At 41.3% G+C, this 18,883-nt stretch overlaps 2 protein-coding genes across 2 annotated transcripts; both read right to left on the reverse strand.

Annotated features, from left to right (window-relative positions):
• Positions 1–65: 65 nt before the first annotated feature.
• Positions 66–2,009, reverse strand: LOC104595293 (protein SLENDER RICE1-LIKE 1-like). Its single transcript, XM_010255971.3, has one exon. It carries the CDS (start codon positions 1,767–1,769, stop codon positions 162–164), a length of 1,608 nt encoding a protein of 535 aa, XP_010254273.2. The 5' UTR covers positions 1,770–2,009; the 3' UTR covers positions 66–161.
• A 13,597-nt stretch (positions 2,010–15,606) lies between these two features.
• Positions 15,607–18,501, reverse strand: LOC104595295 (GRAS family transcription factor family protein). The gene is made up of 2 exons (XM_088899145.1): positions 17,010–18,501; positions 15,607–16,901 (listed from the first exon to the last, which is right to left on the reverse strand). The coding sequence occupies exon 1, from the start codon at positions 18,238–18,240 to the stop codon at positions 17,053–17,055; it is 1,188 nt and encodes a 395-aa protein (XP_088755271.1). The 5' UTR covers positions 18,241–18,501; the 3' UTR covers positions 15,607–16,901; positions 17,010–17,052.
• Positions 18,502–18,883: the final 382 nt, after the last annotated feature.

The raw sequence follows: 18,883 nt of genomic DNA on the forward strand, positions 1-18,883 counted from the left end.
ATATACATTAAAAATGTAGAAAAAAGAAAGGAAAAGCATGAATTTTTTTTATTACCCGAAAAGAAGAACCCTAAGAAGGATAAGCCTTTAATAGATAACCCTAAATTAGAACATAATAACATGAATTTAAAAAGAAATAATATTATTAAAAAAAAAACTAATTACAAGGCATTGTTGTTTATTCTAGCAAGGGCGCTCGTATCGGGCACGGCTTGCCAAGCCGAGGCCACAATGAGAGGACGGCTATGCCAGCCCAACGTCAAGCACCCTTGGTTCTCCTCCACGGAATATCCCTCGGCCGAGAACAGCGTCAATAGCATACTCGCTTGCTTGAATGCATTCGACCCCAGATGCATCGCCCGGAACCCGGCTCCATCCAACCGGGCTCTCCACTTGGCCAGCGGTTCATGCCGCTCCTCCCGGGCCGACCCTTCACAACACACTATGTTACATATCTCCCGCTGTATGTACATCTCAGCGAGGGCTTTTTCCGGCTGCAGCGCACAAGACTCCAGTGAATCGAACATTGTCGAGTAATAGTACAGCGCCTCCGTGAAACGGTCCAGGAATTCTGGTTGGTTGTGGTTTGCCTCTTGCTCCACCACTGTTACTATCTTCGGGTTTAAGCCACGAACCCATCCAAGAACCGAGTCGATTGGTGAACCCCGGCTCGGGTCCGGGGCTAGTAGCCGGTGGAGCTGCATTATCGAATTTATGGCAACGGCCTCTCTCGGCCCGACTTGGAGCATCCACGGCTTCACATCGTCTAGCCGTGAAGCTGCCACTCCTCGAAAGGCGAACCGGACGTTTACGGACCGGGCCAACTCGGCAAGCTTCAGCCCAATTTCACGTAGCGAATCGCGCCCATCGGGAGACGGGGGTCCAATCCCGGTGATACGGAGAAAGGGTGGCCCACCGGGCCGGAGGGCAAGGGCCTGGATCAGGGCAGGCCATTGTAATCCATGCATAAGGTTGAAATCGACGACGTGGACACAATCGTGGCCGTCAAAGGCCTCGAGGATGGCTTGGTTCGCCGTGAAGTGAGCGAATTTGAGGTACGGGCTGGCCTCGTAGAAGTGATGGTACAAGATCTCGGTCTCGAGAGTAGAACCGGCGCATACGGCTTGTGGCGAGAAAAGCCGGCGGTTCAGGGCGTCGATGAAGTATCCGGCGACCTTCCCGATGCCGCATCCAGTGTTTACATGCGACAATAACGCTCGCATCTCTTCGAGCAAGGATCCAGCCAATGCGACGTCGCCACGTTGCACTGATTCAGCGCACGTGAGAAGCAAATGCACCAACCTGATGCCGGAATCTTCTTCCATTGCGGTCGCCACTGTCAGCTGATGTTGCTGCTGCGGCTCCTGCTGGTGCGTAGTCTGGTCCGTCCAGGCGTCTGTGACGACCGTCGGGTGGAGGGGTGGACTTACTAGATCATCCAAGTAATGGAGTTCAGAAAAGCCCGATAGATCAGACGACGATGAGGGGAAGGGTTGATTGATTCCGGTGAGCATGGACTCCACCCAGGAGGCGAGGTCGGTGGGGTTGTAGTGTACAGCCTCGGAGGCGAGCTGTGAAATCTCGGTTGGAGCATTGACCATGAACGTCTCAAGTCGCTCCAGACGCTGCGCCACTTGGTGGAGATCCGAGGACCTGACCTTGTAACCGGCGCCGGCGAGAAGTCCGTCTAGTTCCGAAGATTTTCCCATGCATGAAGACAAGCAGCTGCTGGTGCTTGGGGCAGAGGCGCCGGAGTCATACGGTCCCATCCCTGGTTAAGTGATGCTTTTACTTAGAAGCTAAGAATGTGCTGGCGGTATCCCTGAAGCATATCGGAATCCGGCGAGAGGAAAGCGAGAGAGAGAGAGAGGGAGGAGAAGTGAGGAATGAGGAGAAGAGGAGGAGGCGAGAAGGAAAGGAAGTTTAAGAAGTGATAGACGAAAGAGAGGGGAAGGTGGGTTTTGTGTTAGTTTGAGAGAGAGGGGGGCGTAAGATCTGCCTGCCAAATGCCAATGTCAAGATAGATGCATGGATGGATGTATCAATCGGAGGCCATGCAAGTAGCATGGGCCCACGGTTCGATTGTCTCTCCATCTTAACTTTTTTATTTCTCTCGTTCTTTCAAATTTCCATTTCGTCTCGCGAGAAATTGTAAAACCCTAGTACAGAAAAGGGAAGAAATGGAATACAAGTTTTAACTGTCGATAACCGGGAGTACAGTACTACAGAGGCACATTTACACCGTAATTTTTTTTCGCCAAGGGCTGTCTCCTGAGTCCTGGAGCCCTGAGTCATGACTCTTGAATAGATAGATAGAAGGGACATAGATAATAGTCAAAAGAGAGGTGGGTCAGTCGACAAGGCTGTTTCCGAGGTTTATCTTCCGAACCTGTAAAGTGCAGTTTAACTTATACCCACTGCTCTCCCAAGTTGTACCTTTTTCTACCACGTGGTGAGATACAAAGAAAAACAAAAGCTTTTGCCCCCGTTTGGGACTGCTTATTTGGATAAATAACTACTTATTAATTAATGTTTTTCTTAATAAACGCTTATGGTTATCTTTTAGTGGAAAAGCACTTCAAAATGGGTTCATTTCATAAAAAATCCCTTATTCGGGCTTTTTGGCTCCGGAGTTTGAACTTTCAAGTGAAGGTAGGTCTCGTTTGGCTGGCAAATGGAAAATTCCCGCACTCCTTTAGGAATTAGGCTGTGGGAACAAACTCCAAAATTTGGTAGGGACCGGGGTCATGGCTAAAAGCCTAAAACAGTATGTCCACTTTGTTGCCCCAACAGCTTTCCCGATTCCCATGCATTATGACTTATGAGAAAAGTTGTTCACTTTTCTTGGGCTTATGTGTGTCTATCATTCATTGCTTTAACATAAACCTAATTGAGCGGCTAAATCTAAATGTACTAGATCAGGCTGTTTATATATTAATAGAAAACTGATGATGATCTTTATTATAACTTATATAAAGGATTCTACACCCACTCTACATTGTAAGTTATGGTTATCGGTTTGATGGCTGAATTGGATGGTTCACCCATTTGTCTATCATTCAGCTAAATGTAGTATTTACCCGTCTGAGAATATTTACATAACCCAATATTTTAAACCCTTGGACAAACAAAGCCATTTACACAAGAATTCTCAACCGCCAGATCTATTTTTTGAGATTGGACTGTGGGCTTGGGTAATTATTATTAGAGATATGAACAAGTGGTCCTAATTTAGTCAAGACCTCTTAATATGATTCAATCTTGATGCAATGATTCTGTCCCATTTCCTTTATAAAGTTCTGCTTTCGACCTAAATTTCATGGCAAAGATTCTTGCGAATGACTTTTTTTCTGCCAAAGTGCTTTTGGCAACAAAAATCATCAAAGTGCACCTGTTGTACTGTCTAGGTATTCTATTTGTGCAAGGATAAAAGCTAAAAGCTCATAATAGACCATATGAGGGCAAACTTCATTGTTTTCCTTGTTCTTTGCCTATTATTACATATTATCTCATGTGCTTTATTGATTTATAGTGACTAATGTAAATAATTACAGAAATCTCATCATCTTTTTGGTAAATTCTAATTTATTTTTCTTTCAAATTTTACCGTACCTTTGACAATTTTCAGTAAAAATGAAGTAAAACAAGACTTGAAGAAAGGTAAAATAAAAGCCCAAGAAAGTTGATCGGATTTTGCATGCTTTTCATCTGTACTCTCATGCATTTACAAAATTGTACTGCAAACAAAACAAACAGAGCCCAAATTTCATCTTATTGGGTACAAATGTAAATAATTGAAGAACATTGGAGAATTTAAAATTCAAGGGAAACATGAAAATTGTCCACATGCAATATAATAAATTAAGTTTGTCAACACAATATGAATAGCTTTTCAGATGTATAGGAAAGTTCTCGCCTATTATTAGTCATACTTACCAGAACTGACTACAGTTCTACCCACATTAGTATTCCCAATCCATCAATATCAAATACCCAATAATTTATTATTATTTTTTAAATAATAATAAAGTACTATTAATAAACCATTGTAATATAAATAAATAATAGGAGCCAGACCTCTTTTCAGGCTTAATGGGGGCTTGTAGAGAAAAAGATGATAATATATTTAATTTCTTTTCTTTCACCAAAATCAAAGTTGATTATCATATGCTAAAGAGTCCTAATTTTTTAAATAGAGGGTTTGTACCTTTTTTTCTCCTTAAGTTAGGCTACTAATTAACATTGAAGGTTATAAAGTGATAAGCATATATTTAATAAGGTGGATTATGACTTCTTAGCAACCTTTATATCTGGATGACAACACAGCAAAACAAAGGAAAAAAAAAAAAGAAAGAAAAGGATTTAGTATGACAATTAATTCTTAGGTGAGTATAGGAATCCTTGGAAGTGAAAATACTTTTGAACACAAGGGGCCAAAATTGCTGATATCGGTGCCTAAAATGGAGTCCCAATCAAACCAGTGCTTCAAATAATCAATGGTCTATTTAAACTATTCTCTATTTTAGACTTAATTTGATGTTTTCAGTTAATCTAAAATTTTACTTGTCTCTCAGCTTTTATTCTTAATTCTTAAGTCCTGTTTGGTTTGCAGGAAAAGGGTCTGAAATCAGAATGGGCTATTCTAATTTGAACTGTTTGATTGTGTGGAATCGGAATTCTATTTTTATTTCTGTTGGAATAACATTTCCCCATTAGAGGGAATGATCATTCCCTACCCCTCTCTTTGGGTATAAAATCCTATTCCTGTTGACTCTCATTACCGTTCCTGTCTGAACAAAACAGACTATGAAAATGAATCATTTCAATTCCGATTCTAAAAAATTTTAATTCTGATTCCAATTCCGATTAAGTTGATTAAACTAATAAAAGAGCTAAGTGAGAAATTCAACTAAGGTTACTCATTCGAATTCGATGATTGATGAACAATATGGAAAGCTTTTCTACATATCAAAAAAGTAATGTGGATAGCTTTTCATGAATGAAGACTGAAACCATATTTTATTAAATTGTATTTTGCTTTGAACGAGAACTTTGCTACATTGATGTGGTGGCTGATACTGTAGGGCCATTAATGGGAGAGAAAGTTGAGTCCCACTAACAATTTATCTGATTTTTATATTAAGCCAGGTGTTAAACTAGCGGAAGAGCGATATATTTTATACATAGTAAATTAGACAGAAGCAATAATAAGTAATAACCCAAGTACAGTGGCAAGTTTACTCTCGTGGACTCGCACACAATCCCCCCATCCCATCAAGCTTGGGGAGTAGTTATATGTTGCTTATATCCAAATTCAATGTTTTCAGATAGATATGCATCTTTGGTTTCACGTTTTGATGGTAATTAGGATATATATATATTAATTAATGTATTTAAATATGTTTGGATGCATTGATATAAGTTTTTTTTTGAAAACCTTAAAACTTTAATTAAAATAAATGGTATGAATTTTTAATATATAATTAAAAAAATAAAAATTAAACAATATTGATTATCTCGATACACACCAATGCTTAGATATATCAATATTTTAATCTTTGGTTTTAGAAAATCATTGGATTGGAGGAACCTGCTAAATCCAATTGCATTCCTGGCTGCAGCACTAACCCAACGAGTCCATTTATCAAAAGAACCAAAATGGATGGCGTCTTGAATAGCCATCCATTTCCATTATGAAGAAGGAAATGGAATATTTTAGAATGAAGCATTTTTAATTGAACATATCATGTGCGATAACAAGGGATTAAAAAAAGACATTTTCAACTTCATGGAAGTGGGGAAGAAATTTATTTTTCTACCAAAATATCCCTTCATTTGAGATAAGGCATTTTAGAAAATCTGGGAACAAGACAAGATCGAGTATAAACTAAGCTTAATACATTAGAACTCTCTACAGACCAAATGAATAAAAAAAAAATTATAATATAAGCACACATATACTCTTATATTGATTAACTGTTATTTTCATGAAAAGGGAGCCTTGTCAGAAACATCCATTCAATTAAAATAGTCCATTGATTCAATTCAAGACATGGGTCTCCCTACAATCCTACTGTTTTGATTGTTATGAGCTGGTCTCCAAGAACTACACTCCATGTGAGTTTAATATTCTATTTGTCATTCGGCAAAGATTTCTCTCTCTCTAACTTAAAAGAAAAAACATTTCAAATTTGAAAATGCAGTAAAATTCAGTATAAAAAGGATGTTAGGAACTTGAAATCGAGAGATAGTGTAATACTTTTATTCATACAAGGGTTCATATTAGGTCAGGTTGATGGGGTCCACTAGGTTTTCCAATGAGGAGTGAGGACCCTCGTGGAAACCCTAAAAGGCTTGGTCATAGATCTTACAGTGGAGTTGCCAATTTCCAAATTCCAACAGGAGGATTGTGGGCATTCCTCCAAGAGAACATGTTGTGTTGGTCCCGTTGTTTTAGCTGACAGTTTCATCTTACTAAAAGCATAGAGAACAGAGTATGTCGTCTAGGTTTTTGTCCCCAGACTTTGGTATTTGCTTCCAAAAGTTCTGCTTAATAACCTCTTTCTCTCTCTCTTCCTTCCTATTTGGACAATGGATATTTCAGAAGAGTCCATATTTGCCACTATCAAACACAGCAATCTAGCCGAACACCGGGAGCATCTACTTTACTTGTATGTATAAATATGAATTTTATAAGTCATTCAACAAAAACAGTTAATATATGTATGGCATCTATGCTGCAGATACAGCACCGTTTTCTCAGAAAAGGGTGCTGCTGATATGTGGGTTGGAAACATCGTTTTCTGAGAGAACAGTATCTTTTTTTTTGTTAGAAAATGTTACTGTCAGATAGATCATTTCCTGGAGCAACAGCAACATTTTCTGTTTGGTACTTCAAGGAAACGTTTTCAGCTCATGTCCTTGTTGGTAGCAATGAGCTGCAGCTCCAGAAAATGTCAAATTTGGCATTGCTCAAAGCCATGCCTTCTCAATTTCTAAGGCGTGGCTTGGAGCACCGTTTTTTTATGAAAATACAATTCTAAACAAAAAGGTGATTCCTGGAATACCATTTTTTTCTGATGTGGCACTGATGTGTCACCGTTTTTTGGAGCTTTGGCTTTGTTAATTGAATAATTTTACGCACTGTGTGGATAAGTTTTATTTTTGAGCTTTGGGCTGTTGAAAACAAAATTGAGCCAGAAAGTGTTTTGAACAGTTGATAACTTTTGCTTCTGAAAACACTATATTATAAAAGCCAAAACACTTATAAGCCCCCAACCCTGGAGCTTATCCAAACACAATCTTAGCTTGTTTGCAATAAATCTATCGCAAATTGGCAATGGGGAACATGAAGATTCAACAAGTTTTCTGACCAACTATTCAGGGTCCACCTCCCACGAAGTGATGCCAACTATTCGGGGTTTGTGTATTGATTTTAGATTGGTCACAGAAAAGGGTATTTTAGTAATTATAACGTCTATGAAGTGATGTCAAATCCTCCACCTACCTCACCTCTAGGGGTGTCAATCGCACTGGATTTGGTCCAATCCGATCCAGTCTAATGTGAATCCATTATAAATGGACGAAGTCCAATCCAATCCAATGAATATTTGGATCAATTTGGATTTAGATTGATTTCAACCCAAACCTGGTCCATTAACACATATTCTTATCTTATATCAATGGTCCAGATATTGACTTAATCCAACCCAATCCAATATAAATTTGTTATGGACGGACCAGGTCCAATCCAATCTAATAATTTTTTGGACCAGATTGGTCCAATCCAATATATGTCCTGTTGGTCCGTCAAAATTGATTTTGGACTGGATGGGGTCCAATCCAAAACCGGTCCATTGACACCCTTACTCACCTCAACAAAGACTTGTCACAACTCGTTAGGGTCCCTTTTGGATGCGACTTGCGATGGAGACCTATGATCCAATCCTGCCCTTGTTTAGGGTTGGGGAGGTTCCTTCTTCTGGGGTTTCGGGGACGTTCCACCCGCTAGAGTAGATGTAGTCCATTTGCCTCCCAAAAAAGAAAACAAATTTAGGGTTATTTACATAATTTCTGAGTCCCGATATCCTTCACTTTTTCTTGCATTTCCATTCAAGTTACTCTTTGTTCTGTTATCCAAGGGCCGGGCCAATGGGCTACTAAATACCGAAGGCCCATCGCCAACCCAACCCAACCCAAGCTGGCCAATACAGGCCTTAAAGCCTTTACTTTTAAGACAATTATAGACCATGTTGAAATCCATGGGGGCCCATGATATATCTTTACCATAACATTGGATAACACAGGGCGATAAGGGGCCTTTCGTTTCCCAGATGCTCTTCAGTCTTCATTATTGGCCAAAGCCCACCTCCCCAATAGCAGGTCTAATCGTGGTTAAAGACCCCTCCCTGTAACATTCGCTCACAATCTTAATTTGAGTTTATGGAGTGGTGAGTGGTCTTGAACAACGATTAGGGACTACCTGGGCTGGGGCTGAATTTATGCAGGGCTAGGCCCATTACAATTAGTACCTTGTTGTTTCATATACAGTATATCTGTTTTAAATGTTAAATATGGAGCAAAGATGCGTTCGTTTGCAGTGGTGCAAAACTATGGTAGTATAAGTGATTTATATAAGGCTGTGTATGGTTGCAAGACAATTTTATTTGTACTAGTTCAAATGCATAAGACTGCAAATGGAAAGAATGCAAATTCTGGTTTAATTTTGTTTTCGGTGTTACTTTATTTTGATTCAAGCCTTGCTTTACTTCATTTATACTGCAATAAAACAAAATAACATATAATTCAAAATAAAAATAAACCATAATTTGCACTAAAATCATTTTTACTACCATGATTTTGCATCAGTGTAAATAAATTCTGATTTTTTTTTTTGCTTAAAATTTTACCTTGTTTTGTTTCATGGTAGAACAAAAGATATAAAATAAGAACTTAAGCATAATAAGTAAAGGGTAAATTCTAGATTAGTACCCTAAACTTTAGGGGTACTTTCAAGTTAGTACCGGAATTTCAAATTGTCTCTACAATACCTAAATTTTCAAAAACTTTCAAATTGGTATCTGGCATTAGTACTTCATCCGTTATCTCGGTCACGTGACGACATGTGATGGTTAAAAATTTTCAAAATGTCAAAACTACCCTTTTAAGTGAATTTGTAGACCATTTTATCCTTTTTAAACCAGTTTAAAATTTGGGAAATTTAGGATTATTCAGCTTAACGACAATCACTGTTACGACGGTTTTCAGATCTAGCGTTTCAAACGAGAAAGGAGGAGAAACACGAGAGAGGGAGAGAGAGAGATGGCGTGGACGGGTCATCGACCAAGGTCTTTTACTCTCGACAAGTCTTCCTCTTCTCCTTCTGACGAGGCTTCTACTTGAACATAAATAATCTAGGGTTGAGCAAACGGATTTTGATTGACGACGACAAAGGCTTCACGTTCACATAGCGGGAAAGAGAGATCGGAGGAGACAAGGGCTTCACAAACGCCCAGAATTTGTCATTCACCCCAAAACGCATGTACCAACCTACGCATCTATGAGGGCTCACAGTTGTTGCCATGTCGGAAATCCTCCAAACGCATCTTTCTCTTGCTGCTAGTTAGGCCCCGCCTCTACCTCGACGCCTCCATTGGAAACTAGACTTGGGAAGTGAAGGCTAAAGAGATCCTTGGTACTGGTTTTACGTTCTAACTAACTCCTTGTCATCAAGATATGTTTTGGTATTAACATGAGAGGCATAAGAGGAAAAGAAAAGTAATAAAGAACATCGTCACTTCTCTTTCTCCCTCCTCCAACTCCCAGAAGAAACTCGGGTATCAAAAACGATACACGACCGTTGATGGTGAATCTGCCCCCATCACTTTCACTCAACCCTCCTTATGGTGGCCCAAGTGCTTCTTCCATTAATGCAAACATTGTTCAAGCTAACAAAGATCAGAAGATGGCCTCAGCCGAGCAATTGGTGCTTGAGCTCAGCAATACCGATCGTAGAGAAAATGCTCGTCCCTACTGTTTGCTCTGTTTTGATAAAAGAAGAAAAGAATCAGCCTTTAACTCATGTTTCGTCATCAGATCTCTTTGCCTACTTCCATTTACGGTTCAAGATGCATGAGATTTTGCACATCTAAGGAGGCCAGTGTGGCAACCAAATTGGCGCCAAGAGGATTACCTTGTAGGCAATAACTGTTTTTTGCCAAGAGGATTTTGCACATCTTTAGTGTAATGCCTATTGGCCTAATTGTTTCCAGCACCAAGCTATCCAAAGAATAGCTGATCGGATCACAATAAGCACAGCCCGGTCTCATCGTCTCCTCAATGAAATTAACAACCCAGCCCAGTTATATCTACCACTGAACTATCCAAAGAACAATCGATTGGAGCATAATGAGTGCAAATCGGTTTCATTGTCTCCTTCGTGAACTCAACAAGCCAAATAAAAGAAGATACAGGAGAGAGAGAGAAGGCTGATAACTGATGTATAAAATCTAGAGCAAACCCTAGTTGTTGAGGCGCCGAGTGACAACTTTGTCTTCTTCGGTGACGGTGATAGATTGAAAACACTACCCTTTTCAGTTACCTGGGTGTAAATAGGCGAAAACCCTAATCGTATAGGTGATAATATAATTTTCTGATCGTCATTGGTGAATTCAATCGTTGAATAAGTCATCTCCCACATCGATTTTCCAAACAAACCCACCAACAGAAAACATTGCAACTTCGAACAAAACATCAATGCTTGGAATGAACAGTTTGCTCAGTCTAAGGAAAAAAAAGGTTTAAATATTAATGGGTTCGACTATGATATCAGAAAGATATGATATCTGAATGATTTTTCACTAATCAAGTGGAAACATAAATATGGCAGCCAATCAGGTGTTGCTTATTGTGAACATCCCATTGAAATTGGGTGTCACTATATGGCAATGAAAGGAGCCGCCACCCACCAACAACTTGAAATACAGAGTGATGGGCTTCCTAAACCAAGGTTACGGCATAATTCTAGGCGAGAGGGAAGGTGTTAGGCACCTCTCTCCCTTTTGTCTTGTGAATGCCTATCCTAAACTCTAACGTTAAAATTCAAAACTAAATCAATATACAAAAGGCATCCTTTGATTCAATAAGGATATTAACACGGAGAGAGTGTTCTCTCACAGGGTTCAATCTCCTCTTTCCCTCTTTCCGAGTGTAAGAAGCCTTTAGAGGAGCAAATGGACGGGTGTCTACACACCTTCCCCCTCTTTATCCAAGGTCTACCACAGTCCTACTTGAGGTAGAGAGAGAGGGAACTATGAGGAGCACAAAACTCCAAACTTCACTCTAAATCAGATTTACAAAAATAAAGAGGATTAGATCGGAATGTGCTACATGCATTTAGACAAAACAAACAAATTACAGGAGAATCAAATTCATATCATCTTAATTCATCTTTAAACAAAACAAACAAAAAATACATCACGATAAAGGCAACATCAATCTAAACATTTTATTTATGAGAAAAAAAAATTAAAAATAACCAAAGCAATAAAGAGAAAGGAAAGAAAAAAGAGAAAAAAAAAACTGTTGTAAACTAGGATGGAAAAGTTAAGGCCAGATACCTTTGTTTATGGCTTTTCTTTCAAAGTTGGGAGAGGCAATGAGGTGAGTGTTGATGGTCTGATTGAATGGGAAAGCTCCTAACTCGGTTGATGCCCAAGAAGCCCCAAAATATTGTGCTAAATTTGGTGGGAGGGAAATGCTCAAGCTTGATGCCGAGTACGTTTTCTTCCTTCCCTTCTTTCTTCCTTTTCCTTCTCTCTTCTACCTGAATGGAGGAGTCTCCTCTAACCTGCTCTTTTTTCTCTTATTTTTTTTTTATTTTGGTTGAAGGGACAAGCGGGGATGGAGATGATGGTGAGGAGTTTCGGCGTAGTAGTGTTGGAGGAGGGGAGCTGGTTTAGGTTAGACGAAGAAGAAATAGGGGGAGTTCGGTGGCTAGGGTTTTCCTTATGGGAGAAGGTGAGCGGAAGCTAGGAGAGAGAGAGAGAGAGATCAGGAAGAAGGTCCTACTGCAATGGTCTCAGGGCTGAGAGGGATGGGAGTTCGGTGAGAGCATTAGGGAGAGTTCGGTAGTGAGGGAGAAGGGACTGAGTGTGAGAGAGCTTGAGGGAATAGGTTCAACTTTGGTGGGAAGAGTGGGAGAGATGAGAAGGGAGGAGGAAGGACGAGAAGAGATGAGGAAGGTGGAATTCGGTGGTGGAGGAAGATAAGAGATGAGCGGGAGGGAGTTCGGTGGTTCCAACCTTGGAAGTTGGGGGTGAGACGAAGAAGAAGATGAGGGAGGAGATCAGTTCGGTGGTGAGGGAGAGGGGAGGAAAAGAAGAGAGTTCGATGGTGAGTGAGGGAGAGGAGATGAGAATGAAAGAGCTTCAGGGAGAAGAAAGTGTGAGAAGGAGAGTACGAAGACGGTTGGGCTCTGGTGGTAAGACTCTTCAGGAGAGAAGACTGGGCTTCGGTTGGTTTTGTATTATAGGTTTTTCACTTTTTTTTTTTTTTTTTTTCCAAGGTTTTCTTTTAAAACCGAATGGAGAGGGCTTGGCTCGATCAATTGGGAATCGACCGAATTGGGGTGATCTAGTTATGTTTGGACCGAATTGGGTTAGTGTCTAGTTAGGGTTTAAGTGAGAATTGTTAGGGTTTCAGGGTTTGGCTAAAGTGGTTGGAGGGCTATCTATTTGTGCTAATCTAATGAGTGGAGTCTTCTAGACAAGGCTTCTTAAATCACTCTCAATTGTCTCCCCTTCATTTAATGTCTAGAATGAGGGGGATTTGGAATTTAATTTTTAAAATTTGAAACTTGGAGCCAAAACTGGAGGGGGCGTCTAAGGTTTTAGAATTTAGGGTTTTGGGGTGTGGAAGTAAGGGTTAGGCTGATCCAAGGGCGGAGAAGCAAGGGGGGGGGGGGGGGGGGGGGGGGGGGGGGTTCAAATCTAGGGCTAGGATTGATTCTAGGTTTAGTGAAGGCTTTGGGGTGATTTTCAAAAATGTGTAGGGACTTAAGTGAAAAACACAAAAGGGGTTTTTTGCAATGAGAAGGCAAGTCCAAAGGGGTATGATGTGTAGGATTCAAGTGGGTTGAAATTAAAACTCAAGATGTTAGGGTTTATCTCAAACAACGAGATCGCACGAATTAGAATCTTCATAGATGAGGGGTAAAATGGGGGTTTTGTAACAAATTTTTCTAAGGGGTTCTAAGGTGTCCGAAAAGGGTGATGATATGTGATGATGCGCAATCCGGCCGGTCTTAGCTGTCAGCGATCTTGCCTCTGAATCGAGTAGCGGGGGACCTGAAACGGAGGAGATGAGGAAGCTCCGAAGCTTAAGTTAGAATCCTTCAAAGGCGAGATAAACCAGATAGCGCAAAGTTTGCATACCTCCTCTTTGGGGGTGGAGAGCCTTTTATAACCACCTCGCGCACTCACTCCTAGACTCCTATCAGGTCGGGAATGAGTATTTCCGTGCTTCTGCCAGTTCGGGCGTCATCGCCTTTGCTGGGGCAGACCCGTCACTGCTCCTTTTGTCGAAGCCACCTCTGTAGCTGGAGGCAGTGGTGACAGGTGAAGGTGGCAGGTGGCTGTTGGAAATGCGGCCGTCAAGCGTCAGATCCCAAGTCAGTTAGGTGCGCCGCCCCTGGATACGGACTCCTTCGGTGTTAGGTACGGCGTGGTTCGTCCAGTTCAATGCTCCGGAAGCGAAGTGCCTGGAGCGGTGCATGAGGCAAAGTCTCGAGTTCGGATAAGGGGAGGCCCCGAACTGTCATAAGACGAGCCAGTTCGGGTCTCTGCTTTGTGTGACTCGGGGTCAAAAGGGAGAGTTCGGGCTCATCGCAGGGAGTCCGATCACTAAGTAGGGGGCTCGGGCACCTTGCAAAGAGTTCGACCACTAAGTAGGGAGTTCGGGCACCTTGCAGAAAGTTCGACCACTAAGTAGGGAACTCGGGCCTCTTGCTAGGGAGTTTGAAATCTTAGTAGGGAACTCGGGCCTCTTGCTAGGGAGTTTGAAATCTTAGTAGGGAGCTTGGGCACTAAGTAGGGAGCTCGGGCCTCTTGCTAGGGAGTTCGAGTTCTAAGTAGGGAGTCCGGGCCTGCTGGTCCCTTCCCTTTGGCGTTTGTACCCTCGGTATGCTGTCTTGAGTGCCGAGCTACTTGCCTTTTTTGCCACGTGCCGTGATTTGCGAGGTCGGGCCAAATCTTCCTTTATCAATATGGTTTGATGGCCTTGAAGGGTATGCTAGAGTAAGAAATTATGATTTGGAGTGCGTCGACTAAAAAAGGTCGTGGAATTGGAAATTTTCCTAATGGAAGGAGAAAATGGTCATTTTGGGTTTAAAAAAAATAGAGGAGATTTTATTCGGGTATTTAGGAAGGTGATGGCGTGATCTAAGTGTATCAAAGGGTGTACCGTAGTGCAGATCTTGAAATAAGAGAGTAGTGGCCAATGAAAGCCCTCAAATTAGAATCATTATATATGAGGGTAAAATGGTCATTTTAAGGTCTATGGTTTAACAGATCGACGATCAGGAGGTTTTGATGGGGTTTGGGGATGTCAGATGATGTATGACAATGGAATATCTTGAATTTGGAGAGTATCAAACAACGAGGATGGATCATTTGGAATCTTTTTAAGCGAATGGTAAAATGGTTATTTTTCAGGGTATGGAATGTGATGTATCATCAATCGAGAGGTTTTGATGGGGCTTAGAGGTATCAGATGATGTGTAATGATTGATATCTTGAACTTAGAGAGTTAGACGACAAGGATGACTCATTTGGAATCTTTTTAAGCGAAGGGTAAAACGGTCATTTTAAGGCATGAAATTTGGTGGATGGTTGATTGGGGTTTGATGGAGGTTTCAGATGGTTTTGGGGGTCTCGAATGATGTGTCTCGTGAAGATCTTTTATTTGAAGAGTTCCAACCAATGAGGATCGGCGGTTTAAAATCTTTTCGGATGAAGGGCAAAATGGATATTTTGAGGTCTAAAGTTGGACGGATGGTTGATTAGGAAGTTGATGGAGGTTTTGGTAGGTTTTGGGGGTCTTAGATGATGTGCTTATATGAAGATCTTGGATTTTGAAAGTGGCAGCCAATGAGGATCGTCGGTTTAGAATCTTTGTGTACGTAGGACAAAATGGGTATTTTGAGGTATGAAATTAGATGAATGGTTGATCAGGAAGTTGATGGTGGTTTTAGTATAGTTTGGGGGGCTTAGATGGAGCGTCTCGAGGAAGATCTTGGATTTCGAGAGTGACGACTGTCAAGAATAGTCGATTTGGAATCTTTTTGGATGAAGGGCAAAACAGTCATTTTTGGGTCTAAAATCTGGTGGTTGGTCGATCAGGGGTCTAATGGAGGTTATGAAGATTTGAGTGTCTCGGGGGAGCTATTGTGATGGAGATCTAAGATTTTAAGAGTGTCGGGTAACGGGAGTGGTTGATTTGAAATATTTTTGGATGAGGGGCAAGATTGGTATTTTGGGGCCTGAAATTTGTTGGATTGTCGATGAGGTGGTTGATGAAAGTTTTGGTGAGGTTTGGGTGCATAGAGGGTGGTGTTGTGATGGAGATTTATGATTTGGAGAGTAGTGGGCAATGAAAATGGCCGATTTGGAATATTCCTATATTAGGGGCAAAATGGATATTTTTGGTTCTAAAATTTGTTGAATGGGCATCTTGGGGTCCCAAGAGTCTAATGAAAGTGTCTAATGGCTTTAGTGGTTTGGGAATCGTGAGGATCTAGGTTGTGAGTATTTCGGATAACGAGGGGACTTAAAATGGAATCTTGGTTTGATGAATGGGTAAATAAGGGAATTTTTAGTTTGACTTTGGTGAAGTGGCATGGATTTGAATTACGATGTTGTTGTTAGGGTTTGATCATGTTGGGGACGTGTGGATCATAGGTTTTTGGTTTGAGAAGTGTCATATTGTCAGATGTGTTGAAATTGAATCTCTAATGGATGAATGGTGAAATCAAGGAATTTAGGGCTGAAATTTGGTGTGATTGGATGATAATCAGCTTTGCTTCATGTGGTGGAGTCTGATCGGGCAACCAAGGTTCAAAGTATCGATACGATTCGCATATTGATCGTATCATATCGGTACTTAGAAACGACCAAAACATTTTTTTTTTAGTTTTTTTTTCAAATTTTGTTTTTTTCGAAAGCTAAAAACATGTTTTTTATTATTTAAAAAAATTAGGGGTCCGAAACGCCTGGAAACCGTATCTTTTTCAAAAGATATGATACGCCCAATACGAGGCATATCATATCGATATTTTAAACCATGCAGGTAACAGGTTTTGTGGTGTGGTACAATTGGAACCATCGAAAAGGAATCTTATGGATTTGATGATGGATTTGAGACTATCTGAGTTGTAGTTTAGTTTTTTAAGATTTTAGCATGTTTTAAATATGTTGATAAGATCTAATTGGACATTTATAGTGTGAGAAGTGGGTTAAAAAGGAGACTGAACAAAAATTGGATGTTGATATTTATCAAAATTCATGGGCAGATTTTGATTGGTCAAAATTCTTCCAATATATCTTTTTCTGCTCCATAGATTTTTCCAATTTTAATATGTCTCATCTTCAAATTACAAGGGGCATTTATGTCATTACACTTGTCGATTAATGTAATTTAACGGTTTTTAACCAACATGACAGTTTTTTTTTTTTTTAAGTTTAGGTAGTACAATAACACAATTTGAAATTCAGGTATCTCGACTCTCAATGCGTTGCAACAACACGCAGCGCAATACAATTGCACCCGAATTTTGATTGAGAAAGAAAAGACGACTGCATTTGTTTCGTTTGGCTTCCCTTTCTCTTCCCTGCAAGGCTGAAACACTACCACAGGGACAAAACAATCTTTCTCAGATAACACCAAAATCAAATCAGACCCAAAATGAAAAGCTGCAACGCACAAAAGACAAAACTGGGCAATCTATAACATACTCTTCGGTGACTTGTAGCCGCTGGATCAGGATCCATGATAAAATCAAAAGAGTGAGAGACCAGATGATAAAGCAATCCCAGCCATGTTCAGGCCTTCCATTCTGAACTCAGGCAATGGGACCAATGCCCAATTTCCCATCCTAAGGTCATATGTCAGCCAAATCAGGTCCCACAAACCCTCACAATTAGACACCAGAACGACCCTGATTATCCCATCTCTCTCCTCCAAACAACCCGTCATTACCCCGTAAGCCTTCTTAATCCTATTCACTAATCCACTTGGAACCTTCGAGACCAACTCCCACACGCGTCCATCCACGCTCAACCGCCAAAGCTCTATGCACGTAAACATCCTCATCTTCCTTGTACGCCCATGCACCAACTCCGACCTAATAATCACCATGTCACCATCACCGTACACGTGTAACTGATCGCTTGCATCAGCCGTACCGAATCCTACTGCCAGCCTCTCCTCAACGCCTCCCCCGTCAAATCTTGGCCGTAGAACCATCGGTTTCTCTCGTTCGGGCCCAAGCGCGATGACAACGCTCTCTGTCCTCCGATGGACGACACTCAGAAACACTGTCCCCTTCTCAGTGACACCTGGCTGATTGGTTTCCCTCTCGATGGCTTCCATCGACCGCCACGTGTCCGTTTCCGAGCCATACACGAACAGAGTGGGGCGGTTCTCGTATAAGTCGGCAAATAAAAATTGGAAGCGGTCGGAACCGGGAGGTCCGGCGATTAATTTCAGTCCTGATCGTCGCCACGATGACGTCCCACGTGGACCCAATGGGCTTGGAGGGATCCTCTTGACGGTGTTGCTCTTCAGGTTAACGGCGATCACTTCCCGGCGGTTATTCGACGCAAAGAGAAAGAAGTTGCCGGAGGCGGTCAGGAAGTAAAGATCCTCACCCGGAGGAACGGCTGGAAACAAAAACTCGGCTACCTGTAATTTGAACCAACGGTCTGACCGGTCCGTGAAGCCGTGCAATAAGGAATTACGAGGTGATCTCTTCTTGTAAACGAAGAGCCAACTGTCGGAGCTGGACCTGGAGTTGTACTCACGTCGGAAATCCTCGGCGGAGATAACCGACGTTAGTGTTTTACAAACAGTTCTTAAACGGATGATTTCCGGCAAGACAAGCCGGAGTAGAATCTCTTGTATGAGCTCTGAAGGCAGGAGACAGAGACCGAGGGAGTTTGACGTCAGATTCCGGCTTCCGTCCATTCGCCTCAGGTGAGATGCGGTATTCAGAGACTGTGAGAATCCGTTGACGGAGTTGAGGGCTTTTTATCGTGGCAGTTTTTTTGGCTTTTGTGAAACTTCGTAATTTAAAAATTATAAATAAACCCGGCTTACTTTTTAATTAATACACGAAAACAAAAGCTCAAAGAAATCAGCGTCGTAGGATTTCTTGTCCCCAATATGGGAATCGGACGGGGCAGATGAATCGTATACTCGGTAGATGATCAAATGATGATGCATGAAAACAACATAGATTAAAGATAGAAAAGGTCAACTACGTGGAAGTTCGTTTTGGTGTGGCGAAGATGCATCATGGTTTCATGGACCTACGTGAGTGAAGCACGCGAGCACTAATTGAATGAATTTATTATTAGGGAGGAATGAGTCACGGGCGGTGGTGGGATGGCCATGCATGAAGTATTTGACGTGGACCTTTTTATTTACTAATAATAATTCCTTCTTGGTTAAATGTGTGGTTGGGGTTGCATTGAGCTTTCAGGTTTGCCACGTGGCCTGCCCAGAAGATGTCCACTTGGGTTGCTTGAAAACCTGAGTTTGCTTCGGTTTAAGGCTTCTATTAAGAAAACATACCAGGTTTTATTTTAAAAAACTAATTTTATTGTTA

Source organism: Nelumbo nucifera, chromosome 2 (genome assembly GCF_055504915.1).
Source record: "Nelumbo nucifera cultivar China Antique chromosome 2, China Antique-T2T, whole genome shotgun sequence".
In the NCBI taxonomy this organism is placed as follows: domain Eukaryota; kingdom Viridiplantae; phylum Streptophyta; class Magnoliopsida; order Proteales; family Nelumbonaceae; genus Nelumbo; species Nelumbo nucifera.